At 44.0% G+C, this 19881-nt stretch overlaps 1 protein-coding gene across 2 annotated transcripts in view; it reads left to right on the top strand.

Annotated features, from left to right (window-relative positions):
• Positions 1 to 19881, top strand: part of MTHFD1L (methylenetetrahydrofolate dehydrogenase (NADP+ dependent) 1 like) — a 562387-nt gene that overhangs the window by 342398 nt on the left and 200108 nt on the right. For both annotated transcript variants that reach the window (XM_082251220.1, XM_082251219.1), the window contains exons 23-24: positions 4251 to 4351; positions 11562 to 11739. In XM_082251220.1, coding sequence (XP_082107346.1) covers positions 4251 to 4351; positions 11562 to 11739 — 279 coding nt within the window. The remainder of the gene's footprint in view (positions 1 to 4250; positions 4352 to 11561; positions 11740 to 19881) is intronic.

Genomic DNA, 19881 nt, shown 5'->3' with positions numbered 1-19881 from the left:
GGCACTTTAGGTTCCAACATTTCAGTGGTAATCTCCAAAAATACATTGACACAATGGAGATATGAATCTGATTTACCCTGTTATTCAGTAAATAATAAATCAAACTTATTGATAACGAATAGAATACAGTAATAACAATATGGCAGTGTCAATCAGTTAAACCCCACTAATCACAATTGGGCTCAAGAGACCGACACTGTGGCGATAAATGTTCAACAGTGTTGTATTCAACCTTAAGACAGTAAGTACTAGAGTTCCTGCCCTAGCAAGGCCTTGCAGAATCTTCGCTTGCAGTTGGAGCTCTTATCACTCTCTTCAATGTGATATTTGTAATCCCAAAGCAATGGTGTACATGAAAACCTATCTGCAGTCAGTGTATAATGGGTGTAGGTTATGATTTAGGATAGGGATCCTCAAACTACGGCCCTCCAGCTGTTGCGGATCTACAGATCCCATGAGGCATTGTAAACCTCTGACATTGACAGACATGACTAGGCATGATGGGAATTGCCGTTCCTGAACAACTGGAGGGCTATAGTTTGAAGACCCCTGATTTAGGATGTCACCAGGCACTTTCTCACATGACAGTGTCCACTTGTGATTATCCGGTCGCCCAGGTGATGTATTTCCCCCCACGCTCCTGTGTCATTGGGGATGTTCGGCTCTCACTGTCCCGGTCCTTCAGTTCATCTTCACCCGCTCTGTACTCGGCTCCACTGGATCTATGACCATCCTGTGACTACCAGCATCTGCACCGCTGAGGATGGGCTCTGCTCTCCTTAGGCCGCACTCTCAGGTCTCCGACACCAACAGTGTCCTCTGGCACCTCTCTGACCGATCCGTCCTCCACGAGTCCCAGAATGCAAGAGAGCATGCGCTCGGCCCAGCAGAAATTGTATATCGGCTCTCCCATAATCCTTCACTCTCCCGTAGCTCCCTGGAAGTATATATAGTCCCTCCTCAAATCCACACAACGGTCTGCCTTCAGATATAGACTACATCTCCCACAATCCAGTTCGCCCATTTACGGAGAAAGCCGATCCTCGCTTGTAAAAACATTAAAGGGGCACTCTAGCTACATCACTAAATAACGGTAACTTGAATATATACATCTGTAACCTAAGTATATAGTAGTCCCAGCTTGGCTACACTATTATGACCCATTGTGATGTAGGTGTAATTAAAAACTTGTATTTAAACACTTGCTGACCAGCGACTTGCCGATTCCACCCCCTCCCGCCACTGCAGCCACCTTAGCACCTTAGCCGACCAGTAGCATCCAGTTCCTGGGACACAATGAGAGGAACTGATGTTGTTCCTTCTTCCACTGTGGGTTGTCAAACCAGAAGCGACTAAGGTTTTGTCACTTCCGGTTTCAGTCTCATGTAAACAAGCCATTAGCAGCTTGAACAAGCATCTGATCAAACTGATATTGGTTTGATCAGATTGCATGGAGGCCAGAGAAGAGATCTGGGGGTCTAATAGATGTTCATCCCTTCTGTTATCAATAAAAGTGTTTTAAAAAATAAAGATAATGTATTTTTTTTTTTTTTTAATAAAATAATTTTAAAGTGTTCCCATTCCCTCGTCGTCATGTGCAAACGCACACGTGGGTCCTACAGATGTAGGATACCACACACGTGAGGTATCGCCGCCAACGTCTGAGTGAGGGAAATCATTTTAGCACCAGACCTCCCGTGTAACTCTACTGGTAACCTGTAAAGGCTTTTAAGCGCCACCTATGCAGATTTTTAGGTACCATAGTTTTCTGCCGTTACACTGGCAGACCCAATTTTAAAGTGTGACATGTTTGGTATCTTTTTACTCATTAAAACATTATCTTTTATATTTACCAAACAATTGGATATTATATTGTTTTTGTGCATTAAAATATTAAAAATGTATTTTTTCAAAATATTTGTTTGAAAAGCTGCTGCGCAAATACTGTGTGACAAAAAAATCGCAACACCCACCATTTTATTCTCTAGGGCCTCTGGTTAAATTAATAAATATATATATATATATATATATATATATATATATATATATATATATATATATATATATATATATAATTTTATATTAGGGTGGTCCCACGCAAATGGCTGTGTTGTCTATTATAAGGAGAACTGCTGCCCCTACTTATACAGCTACCTAGGTAGAGTGTACAGTGAGGATTGTTTGGGGTAGTAGGTGTGGCGCTGTTCTGTTGCTACAAGTAAATGTGTAGAGCCTTTTTTAAATAAATATTAATTGAAATTAATATATTAAATATTTGGGCCTTATTTATATTATAATGATTATTCCAGAGATGTAGATCAAGTGCTCTTAGGCCCCTTTCACACTTGTGCTGCGACTTGGGATTGCAAAGTTGCATGACAGGTCGTACCCACATGATTTCCAATGAGTACTGTTCATATCTGTGCGACTTCAAGTCATAGAAAATTCAAAGCAATTGCTGCACTACTATGGTCCAACTTTGATGCCACTTGAGGTCCATAGACCTCAAGATTACACAGGCATTACTTCAAGTCCAGTCAAAGTCACAGGACTTTCAGGTCACATAAGTGTGAAAGGGGAATAAATCCTAAAAAATATAAAAAATACAATCCAAAATAAATGGACCTTGAAATATGTGCAAAGTAAGTGGACAATATTTACAAATAAAGTGACTGGTGCTCTGTGTTAAACAATTGATCAGTCTTTGATATATATACAAATATTAATCCTTGCTATATGCACAGATAGTCCTTATTTAAGTGGTTAGTGAATCAAGTGATCGCAGCTCACCAATTGTGTTTGTCACAAAATACATGCTTGTGCCGGTGCTTCTTTGTGCTCCCCCTATGGTACTGCACTCACCAGAAAGCTCTCCCCTCAAGGGGGTGTCTCACATTCACAGTATATGCCACTGTGTAGCAGATCCATGATCCACACCTCTATGCACTCTCTCCTCTCCTTCCTTTTTTAGAGACCCAGCCCCTCAGTCTCGTCCACATGAGAAAAGATTGCATCCCATAGCATAATACTGTTTTTTTATATCCCTTTCTTTCATATATGCAGTTAAAAACATACTCACAATTTTTCAGTGTTCAGAAAGTCCAGGACGATATGCGCTCCACAGTTTCAAACAGGAAGTGACGCAACGACGCTGGGTACTTCACCCAAGGGGCCATTGCGTCACTTCCTGTTTGAAGCTGTGGGGCCCATTTTTTGATTATATATCTTTTGAATAATCATTTAAATATAAATAAGGCCCAATTGAGCAAAAATATTTAATCTATTGAAAGGGCACTACACATTCATTTATAGCAACAGAACTGCGTCACACCTACTACCCCAAACAACCCATACTATAAATAATGTTTGGAGATTCAAAGTAATTTTCTAGCAAGAACATGTACATTTTTACATGTAGGAGAGGTGTCAGAATAGGCCCAGTGTTGAAGTGGTTTAAATCAGGTCCACAGGGGCACAAGAACTCATCCCAAACCTTTCCTGATGCTGAGAAGGGGTATACTACTGTCGCAGGAAGAGTATACAGCCTGTAAGCATTGGGTGAGATTTGGGGAGGGGGGTTCCTGATACTCCTGTGGCCCTGATTTTTAAGTATGGTTACTACAGTATTTAAAAGCTAAAAAAGTATACAGCTTGTCAGCATTGCGCCGTATTCTGGCCCTGACTTTAAGTAAACATACTACAGTAAGGTTTCAACGGATGTGGCCATGTTTCTGGCAGTGTTGGAACAGCACCCAATGTTGTGGGTGGGTGGTGGATACAGTTTATGGAAAGACTGCCAAGGGGTACTCAAGTGACATACACCTGGGCTCTTAGCTGATGCAAACTACAGTTCTTTACCTTATATAGGTCAATAAAACATCTGGGAAAGTGAACAAATTTTGTTTATCTTCTTTTACTGGAAATTCCCTGTAGGTGGCGCTATCATTTAGACCAGTCAGTTTAGCCTGCTTGACATCCTATAGCTGACTGTAAAGTTCATAAACAGCTCACACAGGCATGATGTTCTGTGTGATGGTGGTTGGCAACAGATTGCAGGGCGCTTAATGCATGCTTGAAAGCATTAGCCTAGCCATATGTTCCAGCACTAACAACACAGAACGCTAGTTATTAATTATTCACATACTGTGTGGGAAAAAAAACTGCATTGTCTCAACTGTAAAAAAGACATGGAATCAATGTGTTGAAGTAACTCAGCAGACCTAAGAACATTTTCTCATCTGTCTTTACAGAATCTCCAGCTGGTTAAGGATGGCTGTTGTAATTTACAGAAGCAGATCCAGATTGCTCAGCAGTTTGGTGTTCCAGTTGTGGTTGCGTTAAATATTTTCAAGTAAGTTCTTCAGCAATGTGTGGTTAAAATGAAAGCAAATATTTGGTGTGGGAAACGTTGAAGCTGCCATTACTGATGTCTCATTCTGCAAATGCCAGTTGCCTGGCTGTCAAATGTTTTTTCAGTGGGTTTGCTAATTTGAATCACTGATCCAGAACCATAAAAGAAGAAAATGTTCGCACACCACCACGGAATCCAATGAACATAAGTGGTACAAAGTACAGCAGGGTAGAACAGTAGACGCATTTCACACTTGAACAAGCACATAGCAGTCGTGTGAAACGCGTCTACTGTCCTACTGTACCTTGTACCACTTATGAGTAAAGGAACTTTTCTTCATTGGATTCCTTGGTGTGCAACCGCTTTCTTCTCTTATGCTTCTCCTGGTGGCGAGCCGAGGTTCAGCACCCACCTTGAATCATGGACTTTGACTAGCCTGAGCGGTGTTCTCTTCCATGTACTGATCCAGAACCAGCATGGAGATAGACTGTAGTCTTTGTTTGTCATTATACTGGTTCCAGGTCAGTATAGTATTGAAATCATTTGCTTCGCCTAATAGCCTAGCAACTAGCATTTTCAGAAATGATGCCCCCCCCCCCCCAGAAAACCCTGGGGTTGCCTCACCATCTAATAATTTCTTTAGTTGTATGTGTCTAAGAGATCACAGTAGATCTAAATATCAGATGTGTGTTATAAATCTAAAATATTAACTTTTCTGCTTTACAAGCTATTCTTTATAAAGCACAGGCATGTAATAGAAATATGTATACCTGGCTCCATTTCTAAAATCCAAGGACCTTAACAGAAAAAATTTGTAAAATGTGGCTCTGTTCCTGGAAATCGAGGACATTTTGCAACTATTCAGCACCACTAAGCATCAATTGCATGAACAAAGGGAAAGAAGCATAATTCCCTACTCCATTTAAAAAAAAAAATCAGTTTTTAGCCTCCCTTTAACAATAACTGGTAGATATGTGAGTAAATTCAACTTTGGCTTCCAGTCTATGGCCATGCCATTGTTTTTTTTTTTTCTCACACTTAAGTCCAAATTTTGTTTGGGAAGTTAAAATTTATAGGATCAAGAGGCATTATTTATCTAAAAAGAAAAAAAAAAACAAATGTACAGTATTACATTAAAGTCTATGGGTAGTAGTTCTAATTCTGGCCATTTCTAGAGCGAATAAGCTATAGTCAAACAGGCATGGGAGCTCAGATACTGCATGTTGTACATGGGGGACAATATTAAAAAAAGATTTTCTCCTGTTTCTTCCTGTATTGAATTGTGTAACTGTACACATTGTAAAACGCTGGACAATCTGTTGGTGCTACAGTATATCAGAAAACTGACTGCGGGCTTTCTTTTGCATCATCTTTAGAAGGGGCTTACTTCTGGGACGACAGCCATGCAGACCAATTTGATGTAGTGTGCGGCGTATGGTCTGAGCACTGACAAGCTGACCCCCCACCCCTTCAACCTCTGCAGCAATGATGGCAGCACACATAGGTCTATTTCCCAAAGACAACCTCTGGATATGACGCTGAGCAGGTGCACTCCACTTCTTTGGTGGACCATGGCAAAGCCTGTTCTGAGTGGAACCTGTCCTGTTAAACCGCTGTATGGTCTTCTTGGCCATCGTGCTGCAGCTCAGTTTCAGGGTCTTGGCAATCTTCTTATAGCCTAGGCCATCTTTATTTAGAGCAACAATTCTTTTTTTCAGATCCTCAGAGAATTCTTTGCCATGAGGGACCATGTTGAACTTCCAGTGAATGAGAATGATAACACCAAATTTAACACACCTGCTCCCCATTCACACCTGAGATCTTGTAACACTAACAAGTTACATGACCCCGGGGAGGGAAAATGGCTAATTGGGCCCAATTTGGACATTTTCACATAGGGGTGTACTCCCTTTTGTTGCCAGCAGTTTGGACATTAATGGCTGTGTGTTGAGCTATTTTGAGGGCACAGCACATTTACACTGTGATACAAGCTGTACACTCACTACTTTACATTGTAGCAAAGTGCCATTTTTTCAGTGTTGTCACATGAAAAGATATAATAAAATATTTACAAAAATGTGAGGGGTGTACTCACTTTTGTGAGCTACTGTACTAAACCTGTATAATAACACTCCCTGCATGTAAATGGCAACTCTTCCTAAGAGCTTCAACATTCACTGGCACTTTGGCTGCTATAGTCCCACCTTAGGGAACTGGGTAATCCGTTCAAATTATTGTCCATTGTGACTGAGCTGGCCAGGGGCAAAGGCTATACACTGCACTATAGGTTGTTCCTTATCTGGTGGCGAACCTTTAAAAGATTTACGTCCCAAATGGTTACTGCAAACCCAAGCCTCATTCCTAGTCCTTAATATGATGGTTGCATTTGTTCAATTTTTCAGGCATTTTACCTTGATACTCATCTGGTGAATACTGCCAATAACAAACGTCATGTTCTAGTTTGACAATGCTCACCTATGGCACTGTATGTAATGGAACCATAGGCTGTTCTATTGCTTTACACTATGTTGTTTTTGACATTTTTCCTTGAAGGTGACAGGTTTTTGCACCCTTTTGCTATTTGCAAGCTTAGTTTGAATCCTTTAGGTTTGTGACATGTCTAAGACTAGTGTAGATGAGCAAATGCAACTTGTTTGTATGCGCATTCTACTTGCATCTGACTCGGTTTTAGGTCTAATTACATCAGAGTTTTTGACTTGTAGGTGACCTGCATCCGACATTCTTCCAACCTGCATCAACTGTTTAGTTGCCTTTTCTTCCTCCTTTATTTATATGGAGAAAAAGTTCTCTGCATGCTGCAATAGTATTTAGGATCAGAAGCATTTTGCCCCATATATCATACAGTGCATACAGAAAGTATTCACAGCTCTTCACTTTTTCCACATTTTGTTATGTTGGTCTTATTCCAAAATGGATTCAATTATTTTCCTCAGAATTCTACAAACAATACCCTATAATGACGTGAAATAAGTTTGTTTAAAATCTCTGCAAATTGTTTACAAAATAAAAAAATCAAAGCAAAATCACATGTACATAAGTATTCACAGCCTTTGCCATGACACACAAAATTAAGCTCAGGTGCATCCGGTTTCCACTGATCACCCTTGAGATGTTTCTACATCTTGATTGGAGTCCACCTGTGGTAAATTATTTGATTGGACATGATTTGGAAAGGCACACGTGCCTATATAAGATCCCAGTTAACAGTGCATGTCATAGCACAAACCTAGCCATGAAGTCCAAGGAATTGTCTGTAGACTTCCGAGACAGGATTGTATTGAGGCACAGATCTGGGTAAGGGTGCAGAAAAAGGTCTGCAGCATTTAAGGTCCCAATGAATACAGTGACCTCCATCATTCATAAATGGAAGACATTCTCTGAGGAGAGAGGAGAACCTTCCAGAAGAACAACAATCTCTGAAGCACTCCACCAATCAGGCCTGTATGGTAGAGTGGCCAGACAGAAGCCACTCCTCAGTAAAAGGCAATGGACAGCCCACTTGGAGTTTGCCAGAAGGCATCTCAAGGACTCTCAGACCATGAGAAACCCAATTCTCTGATCTGATGAAACAAAGATTTAACTCTTTGGCCTGAATCGCAAGTGTCCTGTCTGGAGGAACACAGGCACTGCTCATCGTCTGGCCAATACCATCCCTACAGTGAATCAGGCTGTGGGGTGTTTTTCAGCAGCAGGAACTAGGAGACTAGTCAGGATTGAGGGAAAGCTGAATGCAGCAATGTACAGACATCTTTGATGAAAACCTGCTCCAGAGCGCTTTGGACCTCAGACTGGGGCGATGGTTCATATTCCAACAGGACAATGACCCTAAACTCACAGCCAGGATAACAAAGAAGTGGCTATGGGACAACTTTCTGATTTTGTCCTTGAATGGCCCAGCCAGAGCCCAAACTTGAACCCGATTGAACATCTCTGGACAGATCGGAAAATGGCTGTGCACTGACACTCCCCATCCAACCTGATGGAGCTTGAGAGGTCCTGCAAAGAAGAATGGGAGAAACTGCCCAAAGTTATGTGTGCCCAGCTTGTAGCATCATACTCAAAAAGACTTGAAGCTGTAGATGGTGTAAAAGGTGCTTCAACAAAGTGTTGAGCAAATGCTGTGAATACTCATGCACATTGTTTTTTGGTTTTGTTTTTTTTTTTTTTTTTTTTAGGTTTGCAAATATTGTAAACAAACTTCTTTCACGTTGTCATTATGGGGTATTGTTGGTAGAATTTTGAGGAAAACAATTTAATAAATTATGGAATAAGGCTTTAACATAGCAAAATGTGGAAAAAGTGAAGCGCTGTGAATACTTTCCAGATGCACTCTATCATATATTGCACTTGGTAACCTATTTTTTGGCTGATGGGGGAAAAAAAAAATGCATCACAGTATTGGTTAAATGAATTAACTGATTATTTCACATAATAGTTTTTTTTCTGAAGGGGTTGCTCAGTATTCTGTTGTTGCAGTGTTATGTATTGTAGTAGCTCTACGGTTGACTTGTATGAGTAAATTGGAAGCTGCTTTTAGAAAATTAGTGAATCGGTACTTGGCTCTCTTACAATATTTTGACAGAACCATCTGTGCCTGTGAAGACTGACACTGGTAATGTTTTCCATGTTTATCTGTATGACTTGTATTTAAATGTAGTAATTGGTTAAAGTGAACCTGTGCTGTCTTTAAAAAAAATAAATTCAAGTGCTGCCTAGGAGCAGACACCACAAGACTCCTGCTGTTACCTTTATTACCCAGACAAGCAACTTCTTTGCCCCTTTCTGATTTGGTTTCACATTAATGATTTTCTCAAAGCTCAGGGCTAAGCCTGTCCAACTGCCAATACAATGTCCAGTAAGACCACCTTAGTGTTAGCGTTAGCGAGAGAGTATAGTTTTGAGCTCTGTCTGCTTACCAGAGGGGCTGCAGGTAAATCTATATTGTTCTCTGCCTACCAGGGAGCAGAATCTGTTAGTGAGGTCTGCTCATTGTGCTCAGTATGCAAATCATTCAGTCTAGAGTGTTTCACGCTTGTCCAATAAGGAGGCAAGTTGGACAGTGGGAGGAAACCTGACAAATGGTGCATAGGCTTTTGATACAGTCCTGATGATTGGCAGATGGGCAGGTCGCCTTGGTGCATGCTGGGATACTGTATAAAAGCCAGGAGCACATGTGCTCGGGGTCTTTCGTTGGAGAGCGGAGTCCCGGAGGGAGGGGGCGGCTGCCGCCTCCTCTGTAGAGGTGCCATGCAGTCGCAGGAGGTCGTCCTGAGGAGCGGTTGAGAGGAGCTGAACCCAGAGGTCCAGAGAAGCTGACTGAGAGGGGAGACACTGGAGACCTTGTGGCAGAGTGGATATTCAGCAGTCCCTACGGGGGGGGAGTGCTACACACAGAAAAGGCTTTTCTGGCTAATATTGGTAATAGCAGGCATCTTGTGATGAATTAAAGTACATAAAAAAATATTTAGTCCCTTTTTCATTAATTGTGTACATACAATTTTATAGACACTTTCTAATAGTTATATCATTGCAGGTACCATAACTGTTTTCTTTTTTCAGAAATGCTCTTAACTTTTTTCAAGGTTAAAAAGTTCTTTGATAATGCATCTTTTTCCTGATATTGGGGAGTGGGATTACAGGAGACTGTGCAGACACACATTGTGCCTGTATTCCATAGTCTTTTCAGCCTGACGCAAGAGGCAGGCTGTGTTTAACCAATCCCTGCAACCCGACGTACCTGTACGTCGGCTTGAAGTGGTTGTACTGGGGTGATGCTTGCAGCTGCAGGCATCAACCCGGTACGTTTTTTTAGAGCCGGGGGGTCAGCTTTCTAATGATCACAACCAATGCAGCTCAGCAGCCGCTCGGCCGTTATCCCACTTCCACCGATCTGCCCAGGTATCCCGTCCCACCGGGAGACCCAAGCAACCAGCCGGCAGGTCCACCGCCTGGTTAGAGTCCTGAACGAAGCCAGATATGGCTTGGATCGGGTCTCCAATCAAGAAAACAAGAAGCAATGTCACAACGTCCCTTCCGGTTTATACTGCTGCGAACGGTGCTGATTAAAAAAAAAAACTGACTTGGCGTTTTGAATACTTTGAAGTGCAGTGGAGGGGTTTGGGGTACATTCCTTGTGACCGCAATAAAAGTGATCAGATTTATATATTTTTTTTCTTTTTATAAGGAACAGTGTTAAAAATAAGAAAGAAAATACAATAAATTGGAAAAAAAAAACATTTTTTTTTAAGGCCTCGCCGTGAGTTTGTGCACCAAAGAAAACCCATACGCAAGTCGCACCCGCAAATGTAAATGGTTTTCAAATCACACATGTGAGGTATCGCTACGATCGTCAGTGAGAGCAATAATTCTAGCAAAAAAACACTTCTGTTACTTTAGACTGGTAACCCTTAAAATTTTTTAAAGCGTCTTCTATGAAGAATAAGTACCGTAGTTTGTCGCCATTTCAAGAGTGTGCGCAATTTTTAACCGTGACATGTTAGGTATCTACTTGGCGTGACATTTTCCATAATATACAAAAAAATTGGGCTAACTTTACTGTTTAATGTTTTTTTTAATTCAGTGAAGTGTATTTTTTCCAAAAAAAATTGCGTTTGAAAGACCACTGCGCCAATACCGAGTGACAAAAAAACATTTCAACGGCCGCCATTTTTTTCTCTAGAGTCTTTGCTAAAAAAAAAGAGATAATTTTTTGGGGTTCTAGGTAATTTTCTAGCAAAAATAAACAGATTTTTAAATTGTTAACGTGTCAGAAATAAGCTTGGTCCTTAGGTGGTTAAGCAAAGGTGTGTTTTCAAGATGCAGGCTGTGATTGAGAATTGGGTGTCTGCCAGAGACAGGCTGTAATTGGTTGGAGGCATGGTGACTAAACAGACTACCAAATACTGGCATGCTGTGTGTCTGCACAGTGTCCTGTACCTCTAAATGGCCAGCCAAATGATGAAAACTGGCCATGCAAGAACAGATCCGCTTTTGTGCTCTGTGTGATCAGTTTAGAACAAGAAAGAAAGGTGACTGGCAGGATCAACCAGGTACTAAAGATTGAACAAGTATATGAAAATGAGAAACTATGATTTTTAAAATATACATATGTAAACATACACACACAAAAAAAAATTTAGGATAACAAACTTTAATTTGGATAATGGATTGTTCATATTTTGCTTCATAGAACCGACAGTCCGGCGGAGATTGACCTGGTATGTGAAATTGCTAAAGAATCTGGTGCTTTTGATGCTGTTCCATGCAATCATTGGTCATTTGGTGGAAAAGGGGCTTTAGAACTGGCTGAAGCTGTAAAAGGAGCTGCAAGACAACATGTTGACTTTAGATACCTATATAATTTGGAGGTAAGCATTAGATATATTCAGTAAGTCTTTTAAAACTTACCAGTTATTAACCAAAACATTGACATTTTACACTGATAAATCATGATTGGGTATTTGGCTTTAACATTTTTGACAATGCACAGTGTATTGGATCTATCCTAAACCCTAACACAGCACCACTTAACTGCAAGAAAGTGTATTTAACCACATCCTGCCTGGCCTATAGCAGAATGACGGCTTGATGGGGGATCGGGTATCCTGACTGGGCATCATGACGTCCAGCAGGATAAGCCGCTCCTGTGCACCCACAAGGGCGGCAGTCATTAGCACCTCACACACTGCACCTCCAATCTTGGTAAAGAGCCTATGAGATAAGCTCTTTACCATGTGATCAGCTGTGTCCAATCACAGCTGGTCACATCGTAACCAGGAAGTGCCGTTTATCATCTTTTTCTATTCTCGCTGGAAAGGCGCGAGTAGAGGAGAGCCGATCAGCGGCTCTCCTGACAGGGGGAGTCTGACAACCGGCAGTCAGGTTATCAGATACACACTCCTTGCTGAAGTCACCAGCCAATGTGTGTAAAACCTCCAGCTTGTCAGGTCTGTATGACAGTTAACGGGTTAAAGTGGCACTGACTACTAAAAATTGTGGGATAGGTTTTTTAAGGTAACAAAAAAAGATAATGTAAGCAATCCCAAATTGTTGGTCTTTTTTTCTTTTTGGAAGTATACCCCAGCGGTAAATACCACAAATGGTATTCTATCTGTTTAAAAAATTACTATTTAGGTACAGTGTTGCATGAAAACTGAAACATGGCCTGGTCATGAATAGGTGTATGTATGTATATGTGTGTATATATATATATATATATATATATATATATATATATATGTGTGTGTGTGTATATATATGTATATGTATATGTGGCTGTGAAGTTGTAGCTAGCAAGGCTTATAGCACAGGTAAGTGTCCTGTTTTACTTCCACCTCACAGGACTACCTCTTAGCCACCAACAGCACTCATTACTAGCCCCCCTCTGGCATACATCACAAATAAAGCAGTACCATGCAGTCTTACACCTTTTGCATGAACCGATGGATAACCTATTACATTGCAGGTGGTCTGTTGGCATGTTTGTTACCTTTAAATTAATTGCTTTTTGTTTCATGGTTTGAAATCTGGAGAAATGTTCTACATGTTCGGCATTCAAATTTGTGACAAGCTAAGTCCTTCAGAACTGAGCCCCTTTGGAATTTGCTGCATTTGTAACAATTTGCATCTGGTTAACTATAAAATAAAAAAAAATATATAATCCATACTTTAATATGTCAACTATGTTCAGTATGCAAAATCCACTATATTGGCAATTCAACAAGCCAAAACCTTTACTACTTTCTCTACTAAGAAGTATCCAAAAGTGAAAGAAAACTTAAAAACAAACTACATTTTAGGCTAATAAAAAACAAAATACGTCTGGGACGATCTACAAATAAAAAAAAATACATCTAGAATAATCCCCCAAAAAAAAGACAAAATGGAGTTACATGCAGTGGTGTATTTTGGTTTTGTGCTGCCCTAGGCAAGACTAAAGTTGGGCGCCCTCTCCTTTTTTAATGGATGTGACTCCCTGCAAAATTGAAGGAGAGAGAGAGGGGGGATGAGAGAGAGAGGGAGAAGGGGGATGAGAGAGAGGGTGAGAGAGGCGGCTCTAGCAATCAGTGTCCAATAGTCCCAGGTGGAGGGGGTGGCTTTTTTGCTGCCCCCCTGCAAAGTGCTGCCCTAGGCCTGGGCCTTGTTGGCCTAGGCCAAAATACAGCACTGGTTACATGTGTCATGCAAATACTGTATATTTCTTGACAAAGAACCTGACATGCAATGTACCTTCAGAGGGACAAGTGTACCAATAATAATAAACCCCATACAGAGAGATCCATCTATTAATGGTAATCAGTCGGAGCAGAGACAATAACTGCCATTCCGCGACTGACTGACAAGAGAAAAAAATGGAGTCCTATAAATATTATACATTTTATCATGTTACATCCAAAAACGTAAATGTTTTTTTTTGGGGCTTTTATGTAATAGTCCAACACAAAGTGGCACATAATTGTGAAGTGGAAGGAAAATGGTTAATGGTTTTCAAAATTTTTTACAAATCTCTGAAAAAGTGTGGTGTGCATATGTATTCAGTCCCCCTAAGTCAAAACTTTGTAGATTCACCTTTCGCTGCAATTACAGCTGCAAGTCTTTTTGGGTATGTGTCTACCAGCTTTGCACATCTAGAAAGTGAAATTTTTGCCCATTCTTCTTTGCAAAATAGCTCAAGCTCTGTCAGATTGAATGACGAGCGTCTGTGAACAGCAATTTTCAAGTCTTTCCACAGATTCTCAATTGTATTTAGGTCTGGACTTTGGGCCATTCTAACAAATGTAGATGTTTTGATCAAACCCATTCCATTGTAGCTCTGGCTGTATGTTTAGGGTCATTGTCCTCCTGGAAGGTGAACCTCCGCCCCATTCTCAAGTCTTTTGTAGACGCTTAACAGGTTTTCGTCTAAGATTGCCGAGTATTTGGCTCCATCCATCTTCCCATCAACTCTGATCAGCTTCCCTGTCTTTGCTAAAGAAAAGCATCCCCACAACATGATGCTGCCACCACCATGTTTTTTACGATGGGGATGGTGTGTTCAGGGTGATGTGGTGCATTGTTAGTTTTAGTTTTCTGCCACACATAGCGTTTTGCTTTTAGGCTAAAAAGCTAAATTTTGGTCTCATCTGACCAGAGCACCTTCTTCCATATGTTTGCAGTGTCCCCAACATGGCCTATCAGTTTAAGTGGACGGCCACGTCTTGGAAGGTTTGCAGTTGTGCCATACTCTTTCCATTTTAGGATGATGGAGTGAAAATTGCTCAGAGGTTCAAAGCTTGGGATATTTTTTTATAACCTAGCCCTGCTTTAAACTCCAAAATTGTATCCCTGACCGGTCTGTTGTGTTCCTTTGCTTTCATGATGCTGTTTGTTCACTGAGATTCTCTAACACGCCTCTAAAGGCTTTACAGAAGAGCTGTATTTATACTGAGATTAAATTACACACAGGTGGACTCTATTTACTAATTAGGTGACTGCTAAAGGGAATTGGTTCAACTAGATTTTGGTTAGGGGTATTAGAGCAAGAGGGGCTGAATACCAATGCACGCCACACTTTTTAGGTATTTATTTGTAAAACAGTTTGAAAACCATTTTTCCTTTCACTTCACAATTGTGTGCCACTTTGTGTTGGTCTATCACATAAAAAACAAATTAAAACATTTTTTACATTTCTCTTACGTCCTCTGACAGTCACCGCCTCCTCTAAGTCATCACTTTTGGGTATTGACTTCCGCATAAGACTTAGTCAAAAGAACAAAAGCATTTGCATAGACACACCAATGGGGGCTGTCCCACTGGTCAATACCCCCCTGCAGTGATCACTCCCAACTCAGTTTGTTTCTGCCTAGCGTCAGGAGTAGTTAGGCTTTCCCTGTGCTGGGGCTACAGTCTCAGCCTTTCTAATCTTTTTTTTATTTGATTTTCTTTGACAATGTCAGTTTTTTGTTTGATTTACTAGCTGTTTATTTTGTCAGCTTTAGTTTTTAGTCGACCCCCAGCCCACCATCGAGCGTTCAGCCATGTGTTCGTCCTGGCATTATGAACGACCCATCCCTGCTCGCAGCAGGGATGCAGCTGTGAGGTGGCTACCTCACTGGACACATCTGCGGTGCTGCAGTGTCCTGTCCTTGTTAGATGAGGACAGCGGCTTTCCATTCATAGAGGCACCCCACGCCATCTGGTACAGGTAAGTACTTCTGTGTGGGACCTCTGTCTGGGGTGGCAGTCCTGTGTTGCTGTGTGTCCCCCATGTCTGTGCCCCATGGCTCCCTGATGAGATCCCTGCGGGGTCTCTTGTACATGCGGTGCTGTGTGTTTTTGGGGGCCCCTTCCCCTGTGTCACTTCGGTGTCTTTTGAGGGTGCAGACTGTGTGTGTGGCAGCCGCAGCGGGGGAAAAAACCGCGCGGTCCGCCATGGGCAAGCATGTCTGGCTTCACTGTGGGCTACACTACATGCTTTTTTGGCACCATCCGGCTCCATCTTGCGTGTGGCAGAACTATCGTTCCAAGCACATGTTCGGCGGTCATTTTGCCGAAGCCTCCCATTCAGTTCTATGGGCAGCCATTTTCCCTGGGTTATTGCAGCTTATAGTTCAGCCTCTGATGACCTCACTTCCTTTTCCTCTGAAGCAGCGATCGATGTGGTAACACTCTGTGGGGGCTCTGCAGACTGTCTCTTTCATAACTGTTTTGTCTCTCCTGGCTCAGTTTCTTCTCCTTTTGGGGGTCTTTGGTCACTGTACATATAGTGGTGGGCTGCGCACTCCGCAGCAGTTTTAAAGGGCCAGTACCTTTTATTGCACTGTTGTTTTCTAACTTGGGCAATGGATTCTCAGGACAGCAAATTCCATCCAGTCCTGGTGGGGGACCCCAGTCCTGCTGTGGCTCCGGTTATACCTGATTTGGCCACCGTAGTGGCGTCTTTAGTGTCCAAAATGGAGGTGCTGATGGCTGAACGTGCTGCTAGGAAAAGGCCCAGATTATCTATCTCCTCTGATTCAGATGGTGATGTGGCTGCTGCGGCGGGCGTGGCCTTTTCTGGGCTCATCCCTGGACACTCTGGGGTCTGAGGGGGAAGCGGAGGTGGAGGTTTGATGTTTCTCCCCCGGGGTCGCCCGAGGAACGCGCGACCATGGATGAGTTGATTTCTTCTGTGAAAGAAACGCTACCCTTGGAGGATGAGCCCAGTCCTCTGGTATGGTACCTAGTCAGTTTACGTTGCTTTATCCCTTTGCGCCGGCTACGGAATCGTGGTGGTGTGTGTGCCTCCACAGGTGAATCACACTGTGGCCGTGTTAAACAAGGCTACCTTGATTCCTACTGAGGATACCCCGGTTTTTCGGGATCCCACGGACAGAAGGTTGGAGTCTCTAGCCCGCCATTCCTACACGGTGGCGGGTTCCTTGCTCAAACCTGTTTTCGTGTCCGTTCTGGTGGCTCAGGCGGTGGCTGATTGGACTAAGGTGCTTCGGCGCAACCTCGCGTCTGATTCTGCCCCGCCTGCCACGCTGGCTATGGTGGACCAAATTCACCAAGGAGTCATGTATTTGTGCGATGCGGCCTTAAATGAGGCCCCTTTGGTAGCACGCCTATCTAGTGTTGCGGTGCTTAACCGTCGATTGATCTGCCTGAAGAGCTGGTCGGCTGACCAGACGTCTAGGAAAACAGTTGCTGATTTTCCCTATGCAGGTTCTCGCCTTTTTGGCGAGGCGTTGGATACCTTGGTAAAAGGTGTCACGGGGGTAAGAGCACCATGCTGCCCCAGAACCCAAAGAACAAGTCCTTTCGTGGCAAGCGGGGTTCCACCTCTCGACCCAATCAAGGGTCCTTTCGTGCCTTTCGGAATCACACCAAGGGCAAGCCCTTCAAGGGGCAAGGTAGCCAGAAGAAGCCCTGGGCAGGCAAGCAGAAGTCCGGTGCGGCGGGTCAATCCGCCTCTGCCTGAAGGGGTGCCCTCACCCATTTTTAGGGGTGGGGGGACGTTTGCGCGGTTTCCTCCAACCTTGGCTGCTCCGAATTCCGGACAGGTGGGTTCAGGAAATCATTCGATCAGGATACAAGATCGAATTCCTTTCCCGGCCGGCGGACAGATTTTTTCCCTCAAATCTTCATTTGACCCCAGGGCGCCTGCAGGACCTGCATCAAGCGGTGCAGGACCTCCTTGCCCAGGGGGTGATTGTCCCAGTGCCTCATCGGGACAGGTTTCGGGGGTTTTATTTCAATCTTTTCACTGTGCCCAGAAAGAAGGGCAAGGTACGTCCTATTCTGGACCTGAAAGCGCTGAATCGCTTTGTGCGCGTTCGGAAGTTCCGTATGGAATCTCTCCGCTCGGTGGTAGCCTCCCTGAGCCCTGGGGAATTCCTGGCCTCTATAGACCTGAAGGATGCGTACCTGCACATCCCCATTTTCGAGGGTCATCAGAGGTACCTTCGGTTCGCAATCGCGGAGGACCACTATCAGTTTGTGGCGTTATCTTTTGGTCTCGCTTCGGCTCCAAGGGTCTTTACCAAAGTTTTGGCGCCTGTCCTGGGCCTGCTAAGGGCAAAGGGCATTGCGGTCTTGGGGTATCTGGACGATCTCCTCCTAAGATCGAGTGTTAGCCAGAACCTACTGCGCGATCTGTCCACCACGGTACAGACGCTCCAGGAGTTCGGATGGACCATCAACATGAAGAAGTCGACCTTGTCTCCTTCGGTTCGTCTTCCTTATCTGGGGATGGTCCTGGACTCTGCTCAGGCGAAGGTGTTCTTGCCGGAGGACAAGCTCGGGACCTTACAGGACGAGATCAGGTCCCTCAGGGACAAGCCATCCTCGTCACTCAGGACCTGCATGCGGTGCCTTGGGTTGATGGTATCGGCCTTCGAGGCGATACCCTTTGCTCAGTTTCACACGAGGTCTCTCCAAGCGGAGATCCTGGCCAGGTGGGACAGACTACCTCAGTCCTTGGATCTGAATGTTTAGTTGAGTCGCCGGACCAGAATGGATCTTCTGTAGTGGCTCCGGTCCCCGGCAGTGTCAGAAGGAAAATCCTTCCATCCGTTACTGTGCACAGTGATTACCACGGATGCCAGCCTGTCGGGCTGGGGTGGAGTCCTGGGCAACCTGTCTGCCCAGGGCATTTGGTTGGGGGAGGAATCCTCCCTTCCGATCAATGTGTTGAAATTAAGAGCGATAAAACTCTGTCACTGGAAGGACTTCGGCGCCGTCCTGTTCGGGTACAGACGGACAATGCTTCCCGCGGTGGCTTACAGCAACCACCAAGGGGGCACCAGGAGTGCCCGGGCGGCCCGGGAGGTGACCGACATTCTGTCTTGGGCCGAGACTCATGTCCCGGTGATTTCAGCAGTTCACATTCCGGGTGTGGAGAATTGGCAGGCCGACTATCTGAGCCGCCAGACCCTGGACCAGGGAGAATGGTCCCTACACCCGGAGGTCTTCCAAATGCTGTGTGCGAAGTGGGGATCCCCAGATGTGGATCTGTTCGCGTCTCGGCTGAACCACAAGGTGGAAAGGTTCGTGGCAAGAACGCGCGATCCTCTGGCAGACGCCTCGGATGCGTTGGTGGCCCCTTGGCATCAGTATCGTCTGATGTATGCCTTTCCTCCGATTCAGTTGTTGTCCAGGTTCCTTTGCAGGTTAGCCTCGGAACCGCACTTGGTGATTCTGGTAGCGCCGGACTGGCCACGCCGGTCCTGGTATGCCGACGTTGTTCACCTGGCGATCGAGCCTCCTTGGCGGCTGCCAATGCGGGAAGATCTACTGTCTCAGGGACCTATCTTTCATCCTGCTTTACAGTCGCTGGCTTTAACGGCCTGGCTGTTGAGACCCAGGTCCTGAGAGACAGGGGTCTCTCCCCTGAGGTCATTCCTACTCTGATCAAGGCTAGGAAAACCTCGTCTGGTACAGTGGTTCTCAAATCCGGTCCTCGGGACCCACCAACAGGCCAGGTTTGCAAGATAACTAAATTACATCACAAGTGATCTCATTTGCTTCTCAGTGATTGCAGTATTCTAGTCTGCATCCCCCAAGGTAATACTTAAAATCTGGCTTGTTAGAGGGTCCCGAGGACCGGATTTGAGAACCACTGGTCTGGTAAAATCTATTACCGTACCTGGAAAGCTTATTTTGCCTGGTGTGAGTCCAGGGGGTTCTCCCCTCGCTCGTACTCTGTGTCAAGAGTGTTGGCTTTCCTCCAGACTGGTGTGGACCAGCGCCTGGCGCTGGCCACGATAAAGGGCCAGGTTTCTTCACTGGCTATTCTTTTCCAACGCCCTGTGGCATCTCATTCCTTAATTCGCACCTTCATTCAGGGTGTGCGACATTTGGCTCTTCCCAGGAGGGGGCCTTTGCCTCCATGGGACTTGAACTTGGTTCTGTCCGTGTTACAGCATGCTCCCTTTGAAAACATCCGGGAGATATCTTTGCCTCTGCTGTCTAAGAAGGTTGCTTTTTTAGTGGCGATCACTTTGGCTCGCAGAGTGTCAGAGCTGGCGGCGTTGTCTTGCCGCTCTCCC

The sequence above is a fragment of the Pelophylax lessonae genome, assembly GCF_965119305.1.
Source record: "Pelophylax lessonae genome assembly, chromosome: 3".
Classification (NCBI taxonomy): Eukaryota; Metazoa; Chordata; class Amphibia; order Anura; family Ranidae; genus Pelophylax; species Pelophylax lessonae.
The sequence above is the reverse complement of the archived record's forward strand: the minus strand, read 5'-3'. Positions and strand labels throughout refer to the sequence as shown.